This window comes from Saccostrea cucullata, unplaced genomic scaffold (genome assembly GCF_032062105.1).
Source record: "Saccostrea cucullata isolate Sc308-1 unplaced genomic scaffold, CSIRO_AGI_Scuc_v1 ctg818, whole genome shotgun sequence".
In the NCBI taxonomy this organism is placed as follows: domain Eukaryota; kingdom Metazoa; phylum Mollusca; class Bivalvia; order Ostreida; family Ostreidae; genus Saccostrea; species Saccostrea cuccullata.
This window is the reverse complement of record NW_026921316.1, coordinates 49403-60117: the sequence shown is the minus strand read 5'-3', so window position 1 is coordinate 60117 and position 10715 is coordinate 49403. Positions and strand designations below refer to the sequence as shown.

General features: G+C 32.9%; 1 protein-coding gene across 1 annotated transcript in view; it reads right to left on the bottom strand.

Moving 5' to 3' along the window:
• Positions 1 to 2168: 2168 nt before the first annotated feature.
• Positions 2169 to 10715, bottom strand: part of LOC134259692 (uncharacterized) — a 30421-nt gene continuing 21874 nt past the window's right edge. The window contains exons 13-18 of the mRNA XM_062742285.1: positions 10169 to 10447; positions 10024 to 10060; positions 4150 to 4403; positions 3930 to 3985; positions 3211 to 3584; positions 2169 to 3013 (exon numbers count right to left, since the gene is read on the bottom strand). Of these exons, the coding sequence (XP_062598269.1) occupies positions 2191 to 3013; positions 3211 to 3584; positions 3930 to 3985; positions 4150 to 4403; positions 10024 to 10060; positions 10169 to 10447 (1823 nt within the window). The 3' untranslated portion in view covers positions 2169 to 2190. The remainder of the gene's footprint in view (positions 3014 to 3210; positions 3585 to 3929; positions 3986 to 4149; positions 4404 to 10023; positions 10061 to 10168; positions 10448 to 10715) is intronic.

Sequence of the window (10715 nt, the reverse complement as noted above, 5' to 3'; positions counted from 1 at the left end):
AACAACAAACTTATTCTCTATTGCAAAACAAAAATATTGAACGCATGTTTGAGACGGAGTACTGAGATATGGAAAAAAGATTAAAATAGAATGATAATTTACTTTTTCTTCAGACTATAAAAACTCGCCTGTGTGGCGCAGTGGATAGAGCGTCTGCTCTAGAGTCGCAAAGAAAGGAGTTGATTATTACGTCGCAGGTTCGAATTCTGCTGTAGGACGTGGAGACCAGTACGTCCTTCGGATGAGACCGTACAAACCGAGGTCCCGTCTTGCAGTAGGTTCTAGACCGAAAAAGATCCTTCCCTGCCTATTGGCCCTGAGTGCCGAGTATAAGACAAAATTTTCAATTTTCCACTGGCAAGTGGTGGCGTCTGCATAAGAGTGAAAACTTCTCGAGAAGAACGTTAAACAATATACAATCAATCAATCAAAATATTAAAAGCCGTATTGATTCGCATACTCATTACACAAAATTGAGAGCCTAAAGGTTGCAAATAAATATTAAAACCAAAATGTAATTAATATTTTCAAGAGTTGAACATACTTTATGAGAAAGGGGTGTTAAATTCAGAAAACAAGATGGTAAAATATGATAATGATTATTGCAAGGATATGTTCTTTTATACTTCTTTACACAAATATATTCTATATCTTTTGAGAGACAATGGAAATGTTCATGTTGATCGTGTAGAATTTTTCAAGAGATCTCAAGTAGGTTTCATGATACTAAACATGTTAATATATTCTGGTTTGTTTACATTATATCCAATGAAGCCAACTCTTTTAAAGGTCTTGTCTAATTAATGTTTTTTTTCAGCTCCAAATGTATTTTCATTGTAAATGTTAACAAAAGGGACTAGCTTAATTTTTCAAAACACCTACTTCCTTAGATCTACAGAACAATTGAAAAAGTGATAAAACAAGAAATCTGTGAGCCAATGCTCAATATGAATAGCCCGCTCTGATGTAATTAAACACCATCATGTTAATATTCACAAGCTCCATTACGGACAGGACAGGTGCACAGAAAAACAAGAAGTTGACATCAGATTCATAACAAAATTAATCCCACGATATGGCATGCCTCAACACAGAGTGTACTAAACTTTCAAGCATCTGCTATGATTAGTTGATGAGAAAACTGCGACGAAAAATATGTATGAAACGGACAGACGCACAGACAAACAGAAAATTGGCATCGGATTTGTGCAAAAATTAATCCCACTATATGGCATTCTTCAGAAAAGATTGTATTAAAATTTCAAGCATTTGCAATGAGTAGTTGCTGAGAAAACTGCGACGAAAGTTTGGTTCGGACGGACAAAGACAGACAAGAGTAAAACTGTATACCGCCCTTCTCCTTCGGAGCGGTGGTATAATTAGCAACTGCTGTTTTTTTTTCTATTTATATTTTTCTTAACATTATCCTATAGGAAATGTGATCACTAGCATGATGTATTGAATAATCATTGTGATAAAGAGTTTGCGAGAGTGCAATGACTAATCTGCATCATTCAAATTATTACTTTAAGAATATCAAAATTAGTAAACCTACCTTTACAGAAAGTCCAAACATTCGTTTGAAAAAAAATTTTCTGCGTCGTTGTCACAATTTAAAATGCTTTCATGTGAAGCCATTTTTCAATATTCACTACTACCAAAAATTAATAACGATTGTATCCTATCTATTTTTCTTATATTTAGATGTATGGTTCAACTCTGCAAGTTCTTTCTGAATAGAATTACAGTACGTTTGTCAGATTTTAAGTTCAAAATTGATCCCCTTTTTAATGATATTTCAAATGTGCTATTGGTATGAAGCACTTTCTGTTCCACTTTTTATGTTATTTACTTAGTATACAAAATGATTTTCGGCTGCCTTAAAACCTTGCAGGAAAAGAAGATAGCCCAAAATCAAACAAAGTTATGCTATTTTTTAGATATTGAATTGTTGTTATTAACACTTCAAGAACCCCCCCACTCCCTTCCCCCTTACACAGGTTCACCCAAACCCTCGATCCCACAAACTTAGAAATGTCAATAAAGATATACTATAGATACAGGGACTTTTCGCCCTCGTTTTATTTCTTAATTCAAAGAATACAGTATAGTTTGAAACGGGTCAAATATGTATGGAAGTATTTCAAAAAGGGAAGATAAAACTGGGCGAAAATAATACGACATAAGTAATTAAATAAAATAGTCAACAATTTTAATGTTTGTATGTAAGTTCCTCTCAAAATCTCCAATTGCTTCGGAAAGGCAAATGACCACTGTTCCATTTATATGCTTTGGTTCTTTGTTTTCATAAATATTTAATTCTCCGCCGTAAACGCTACCCAATGCAACATTTTTTTCGTTCATTTTTGTAAGAACTATGGCTCCAGAGTCACCAGGGACAGAAAATCGCTGAAATTGGGGTTGTACGAGAATCATTCTTTTATAACCGAATAATTCTGTATTTATTTCGTTTTGTATATATCCATACGTTAAACCAGATTGAGCACCGTATTTAAACACTTTTCTGTGTTGAAGATCCATTAATGATCCATGGAATAGTTCTACTGGTTCGTAAACTTGCCTTTTTATTAAGGTTTCCGCATAATCAGTCAATTTTATGACGCTTATGCTCGATACTCTGTCATTGTAGTAGGTTTCAGGCCAAATACAATGACCAAGCTTGACTCTCTCTCCATCGTTGTCAAAGTATGCAATGTCATCTTTTTTAAGAAGGTGTCCACTGCTTATACATGCTTGTACCATTTTTCCTTTTTCGTTTATATTTACAAACATTCCCAAAGTTCCCATCAATCCATTGTATGTATATATCACGGAACCCGATTTCAAAGACTGGATTGTTATCCTGATCACTTTCACTTTCATTCCAATCAATAATTTTCGGATTTTCCTCAGGCTATGTGAAAAGTCTTCTGATCTGCTTCCTGTTTCGTTTATCAAAATGAGCAGCGTATCCTGATTTACGATGTAACCAAAAACGCCAACCTCTTTAGTTCTACAAAAAAAAGTAAAGTGACAGAAACAGCATGTGCTGATTTTTTTCTATTTACACTTTTCTTTAAATAATACTAAGAGAGATGAGATTGCTAGCATGGTTTAATGACTAATCACTGTGATAACCGTTTTGCAAATAAACATTGACTAATTAGCACCTTTAATGGACTTAATGTTGACTTAATTAACTAAACAAACCTTTTTAGAATGTCCAAACAATCATTTGAAAAGGGTTTTTCTTCGTCATTGTCACATTTCAAAATCTTTTGAAGTGATGCAATTTTTGCTATGTTCATTGCTACCATATTAATTACGTTTGCATCATTATTGCCTATCCTGCATTCAATTGTGTGGTAGAGCTCTGCAAGATCGTTTTCAACAGAGTTACAGTACGATCTGAATAAATCGTGTTTGTCAGAATTCGCGTGCAAAATATGCCCCTTCTTAACTGATCCTCCAAATGCACTGATGATATCAAGCACTTTCTGTTCCTCTCTAACATGTTCTTTTTCGGAAGTATACAAGAAATGATTTTCAGCTGACTTGAAATCTTGCAAGAAACGAAGATATTCCTGAATAAAACAATGTAATGTTGTTAAAAAAAGTATTAAATTATCATTAATATAACTGCCGCACCCCCATCCCTTACACACACAGGAGTAAACCAAAAAATAGGCATTACGGTGATTTTCAAGAGTAATATACAAAAGACTATGTTTTTTTATTAACATTTATAAGATCGTTCAAGGTTTCATGGCATTTTTGTCTCTCCATTATTTGTTTTCTCTTTTGTTTTAAATTTCGATCTTTTCCAAATACATTATATTTTGTTAAAAAGCATACGTATATACAATACTAATTAAAAAAAAAGAAAATCGAACCGAGGAACCAAACAAAATGGAAATAAACAATCTTACCCCATTTATAGGATATTTACCAACACTGCAAATGATTATGCTTTTCGAATGTGACTCTAAAAGAAGAATCATAAAATATTAAGGTGATAACATATCTGAAAATGAATTAAAAGTACACAAAACACGACTGAGGAAAACAACATTAAATACACAGACTTCTTAAATATCTACTTAGATTATCATTTAGTCTTTAAAAAAAATATTCGTTCCAAACATATACCCTTATCAAAGTTTTTTAACTCTTCTACTTCGATGACATTTGGTGCAGACTCGAACAGTGCCATGCAAATTTCATCCAGTTCCTTCTCAGTGTGGTGAATTACTAAAACGCTATCATCAGCTACGTTTTTTCTTCCAGTTAATTTGTATATCAATTGTATTTCCTCTGCTACACGTTTATGGGCTGTAAGTTCTTTTGGTCCGAATTCAAATGTCACTTTTGAAGCATAAGTCCGGCTTTCTTGTTTTTCTTGCCTTTAATTAAAAATATACATTGTATATGTTTTAGTCGCTTTTTCTACATGCACTCTATATGCTCTATTAATACATTTTTATCTGCATTTCAAACCCTCTTGTAGATTCCGAAATTTTATCAGAGATAATGGTGTGCAACAATTCTCCCTGAATCATTGCTTTATAACACATAATGATATAACAACGCAAAATACAACAAACTTGAATTATTTTGCGTTGTTATTTCATTTTGCATCGAGATCAACCAAGAATTATTATGGAAAGTGAAATAACTTCACTCTTTTATAATTTGTGTTGTCATTGCATTTTGGGTTGTAGGAAAGCATAATATTTATTTTGTCCCAGACAAGGTCAAAGTCACACCTTTGCGTTATTTCCGCTTATGGTTTTGTAGGCAGATTGTTTTGGGCGAACTGAAAAAAATCTAATAGAATTGATATTCTCTTTGTCTATTTTGCATTTAACATTTTACCTTTCAAGATGGACATTGGCAATGCATCAATAGGAAAATAAAAAAGAACAAGTGGACATCAAGACGCCTATTAGAACCTTTTACCTTTTATTTGAAGCTTTAAATTATAATTTATCGCTAAATTAATCGATGATTATTGTGCAAGCATATGCGTTTGATAGTTAAGCCTTAATTTCTGTTATACATATTTCAATGATTACAGACATTGCATTAGAAAGAACATGAAGATGCCTTCAATATATGTTCCCGGCGAATAGGCGGAGACATTTAAATTGCATTGAGGTGGAATGTAAACATTAGCAAAATAATGCTTTTTGACAATCATATTTTACACTGCTAATTTGAATGGAGAAGAGAACAATCTTATAGATTCAAAGTACACAAATAAAAAGTGATTCAGGTGTTTAGGGATCGGGTAGATATTTCACCTTACAGACCATAATACTGAGGCGACATGAGCTTAAACTTATTGGTTGCACTTAAAATATCAGAAATCTTTCAAGAAAAACACCCATTACGAAAAATACCAAATAAAATAATAGACATATTATCTTCTCAACCTATTAAAATTTGTGCAAACATCTTCAATAGATTGAGGTTGGAATTTATAGACGCTGTCGCAATAGGAATTTCTGATGACAAACACTAAGGAATGTTTAATGAAAGCGTATCGAACGGAATAGAATGTCACGTGTAAAGTGATTATAATATCAATTGGTTTTAAATGCGTTGATACTCGAGGACCTATTGATTCTGTGGCTTACTCGACCATGGTTTAGAGACTTTATTCAACTAGAGGCCCATGGGCAACATCGCTCACCTGAACACTAAAGCTTGGAAAAAACAGAAACCAGTTTATTATTAAAGTTTAAACCCAAAAGTGGTCCCAACCAATCCTTAAAGGGGAGAGGGTATGAATTGAACAAACTTGAATCTACACTAAGGATGCTAGCATACTTCTTTGACTACATGTGGCTTTTTTTATTTTTACATTTTAACTTTAACTGATTTGAACAAACTTGAATCTACACTCTACACTGCTTAAGGATGTTTCAATATAAATGAAGTGGCGGATCCAGGAATATCGTAAGGGGGAGGGGGGGGCAGTAGAAGTCCGAATGTCAGGCGGCTGTACCGAAGCCAATCGTGAGTCTAAGGCAAGGTACTTTTGGAAGGGGGGTCTGAAAGGTTTTTGCAAATAATGAAATTATGTTTTTTTTTCCTTATTTTAGAATAATCGACACATAAATTTTACTTACAAGAATTTCAAAAGGGGGGCGCACGCCCGTCGCGCCTGTCCTTAAATCCGCCTTTAAAATATGACTATTCATGGCTTTCTATGTAAACTTAGATCGGCCATTGAATCCTCACCCTACCCCCGGGGGTCATGATTTGATCAAAGCTGACTCTACACTACCTGTGGATGCTACCAGATAAATATGATCATTCTTGTCTTTGCTATTCTGGAGAAGAAGATCTTTAAGAAATTTCCCCATATATTTGTATTTAAAATTTTGATCGGTCATTGTGGCCCGCCCTTTCCCCAGGGTTCATGATTTGAACAAACTTGAATATACACTACCTGAGGATGCTTTCCTAAAAGTTTCAAGTTTCCTGGTACAGTGCACTTCTTGAGAAGAAGATTTTTAAAACATATCACCAAAGGAGTATATATGATAAGAGCCAATTTTGGCCCCCCTAAAAATCAACATTTTAGAATGACATTCAGATATGTTTTATTTATATTTATTTTGTAGAAGAGATTATATTAGAAATATTTCCAATATATTTTTCACATTTATATGCACTCACTAGCTGTAAATGACATGAGAAATAATGCTATTTTTGCTATCTAACAAAAAAGCCAAAAATATGCCTTTTTCTTGATGTTTTTTCCTATGGGAAACATAGAGTGCAGTGTAGAACATAAATGATTTTTCTGTTTCTAATTAGTATTGAATAGATACATCTTTGGTAAAAATATAAATCTTGTTCTAGGCTGCGCTCTATATTTTCTGAAAGAAAAACTGCTTGAAAATATGCAGTTTTATACAAAATATGCTAAAATGGCGGGAAAACGTGATTTTTATGATGTCATATTTCTAAAATAACGGCATTTTGATCAAAATGAAAATGACCAATAAAGGTCGCATAGATAGCTGTACAAATTAAAGCTATATATAAAGTAAAAAATATTAAGATATCCATGTTAAGGGGCCAATTGAGACACTAACCATATATCGCACTATTTCTGAATTATGTCGCCTTGAATAAGAGCGTGGTCCTTCATTCAAACAAACTTGAATCCCCTTTACATCACCTAAGGATACTTTGTGGCAAGTTTGGCTGAAATTGGCCCCGTGGTTCTTGAGAAGAAAATTAAATGTGAAACGTTTACGACATAGACAACGACAACGACGCCAACGACAGACGACGGACAAATTTTGATAAAAAAAAAAAAAGCTCACTTTAGCCTTCGGCTCAGGTGAGCTAAAAAATTAAATATGAGTCGCATCTTGTACTTGTCCAACATTATCCATTGGGCATGTCTAAGTTTAATCGATTCGTGATATTCCAAAAATTCCGTGCTCTCAGGATAGACCTTAAGAAAATGTGATTGATAGCACATAATGAGACGATTTCTGTGCAAATGAGACCCTTGAACAAGTTGCAGCTCGATGTAAACAATGTCGTTAGAAAAGTGGAATACAAAGAATAATAATAGAAAATGTGACAAATCTAGTAGACCCCCGTTTTAAAAGATGGTGTCGTTCAGCATTATTAAATACTTTCATTTGATATAATACATGTACACCAAACCCGCTCTTGAGATATTACATGTATGTAATACATATACATGTAAAAATGAAGTTAACACCTGGACCCAATTCTCATGGCTTTATTGCAGTCATCCTTTGCAGTAAATGAACACTTTTTTAAAAAAGCAAGGATAAAATTGCAAGTTAAATTGATATTATTGTTCGTTGTCTTCATTTTTTTTTTTTATTTAAAAATGAAATCCATCGGGAGACATATTTATTTATTATACTTTCATGTTAAATACTAAAATCTGATTGGTTTAGACGCAGTTAACAATCTGTTCGATTACCCTGAGCCTAAGTAACACACGTGGCAACGGGTAACACAACGGTAATGCCACATACGTGGAAATTATGCGCGTACGGTTCACCGTAGAATTCTCAAAACATCAGTTGCGCGTTTGAAAGAACCGGAATGAACTTGACGTCAAAAAAAGCTTGCATCCGATATAGATAACTTGAAAACAACAAACGACAGACGATACATGCTAGCGAGTGTAGGAAACATGCTTGCGAGCCAGAAATAACGAAACTTTATATGATGAATGACTCAAATTCGAGTATCAAACAAACAATAAAGAGATTAGTGAGCCGGTGAGTGTGAAAGCTTTCTATACATGAACGTAAAGGCGATCGACGAGTTTTTTTTTTTTTTTTTTTTTTTTTTTTTTTTTTTGCTGACGTCCTAAATCAATAAGACATTCAGTATAATAAAATAAATGGTGCCTGTTTTGGAGGGTAACATTTGAAATTTACACCCCTCGGAAAACCATTGTCAACTGATGCGTCGTATCTATGGAAACTAAAAGGAATGAAAAATGGTTAACTAGATTTCAAGTCAAAATTATTCAATTGACACAATGATTTCAATTTAGTGTCTTTAACCTTAGAAGGATACTTATAAGATTGATGCTTCTTGGAATATTGGCATAACATTTTTGTTAGTGTGTCCATCTTTACTATGACTCCGAAGATTAACTAAAAACTGTAATGTCTACTGAAAATGTTGAATATCTTTGAATTAAGGTAAGTCACTCATGAAATTTGTAAAATCAAGGATTTTTCGAGAAGTATATTTTGGATAAGTACTCATAAAATGTAACTCAAAATTGCAAAGACAATAGGGGATCAGTGTGCATCCTACTGATCTACGGTACATTTAAGTTGACGTTTTTGCACTTAAATTTCATCTCTTTAGTTAATTACTTTAATTCTAATTATATTTGATCAGATGTAAGCATGGCAATATATATACAGCAAAAGTCGGTTATAACGAAGTCACAGGGACCCATGAAATTACTTCGCTATATCCGTAATTCATTATAACCGTATAAGAAGTTCATTAAATTTATATAGCTGGGGATCCAAGATGACTTCGCTAAATCCGTAAATTCGCAATATCCGTGTTCGTACTAACCGAATTTTGCTGTAATCTTATTTTAGGTAAAATTGTTTGAATAATACTTATCATTGAAAAATCTTGCAAATTAATGCTCGTAATTTTTTGTTTGACCTTTATGCACTAAAAATTAACATATTTAGGGTATTAAAAAATTAATAGGCAATGCAATTTTTTTTTATATCATACTTTTTACGACTTATGTGCTGATCAGTCACAAGTATTGAGTAGTTTAAAATAATGAAGGAAAAAGGTGGAGTCAGTGATGTTAATTTTGAAATGCTGGTATTTGTCAAAATATGAGATTTTCAGGCTAAAATGGTGTAAATTTGATCTTGACTTCTTTAATATATTTTCATATTTTTGGAAAAGTTTGTTGAGGGAAGGTTTAAAACTTAGTCTTAAAATATAAATTAAGATCTATATTAAATATTTTTAGCAATATCATAACGGAAAATATTATCCGAGTAAAAGTATGTGAGGCTTAATTTCCATTGCATTAAATTTTATAAATGTGCAGATTTGCAGAATTTTCTGCTAAATTTCCTTCCACCAAAAGAAATAGTCCTTCATAAACCTTGCTTCCTTGTAGATTTTTGAGCAGTTTTTTCGTTGAATGTTATAAAAATTTACATTGTTGAATTTAAATATGTTATAAAAATTGAATTTTAACAAGTAGTTTTGAAGTTAAAGCTTCTGCGTGAACTTTTCTAAAAAGCTGATGAGTGACATACCTTAACTGGCATGGGACTTTAAGTATTTTTCATCTTTTTAATGAGGTTTTATTTCATTTTCCATTTATTGAACATGTTAATTTTGTTTCAATATAAAATTGATTTTCACCCACGTTTTCAGCGAAAATCAGATGAGTACGTTGACATGTCGAAATTGTTGTGTATTTTTTATTTTTTATACCCGATTAAAACTTACCTAAGTAAGGCAGATGATGGTAAATCCAATTCCTTTCCTACAGAAAAAAGTAGAGATTTTTTTTATTTCTTTTCATACTAAATTTCATGGCGAGTGAAATTTGAGGTAAATTGGAAAGGAATTATATTTTGATATCACGTTTTACCTGTGATTTCCTGTGGGTAAATGCGTTTTCCCATCAAAGTGATTTCTTGTAAACTATACTTCTTGAAAATGGAAAAGTTGCATGACAGTACGACTCCAAGATACTTTTCCTTTATCAAAAAATGTACCAGCACAGAACCATTCGATATTTCGCACAACAAAATGTCTTCCGGGTCATTCATATCCAGGATATCTGACAGTTGCTTTCGCATTTTATCTATTTCACCTTCACCAAAGTCATTAATGCATTTGTTTAGATGCAGAACAAGTTCAAAATAACCTTTTAAAAAGACAGATATATAATTAAAAGCATTGGAAGCAAGATTTTTTTAATATCGATAAAATGTAAACTAGTTAGTGTTTATTGGCATTAATTCCAATTGTTTATGCTAAGTGATAAGTGATAAGCACGAAAAAGACCAAGTGCTTAATGGCCTTGGTTGCCCAGCTTTAATCAAAATTTGCAGCTCTCCACCGCCGAGTGGTGGTGTCTCTATATGAGTGAAAAATTCTCGAGATGGACATTCAACAACAAAAAACAAAACAAA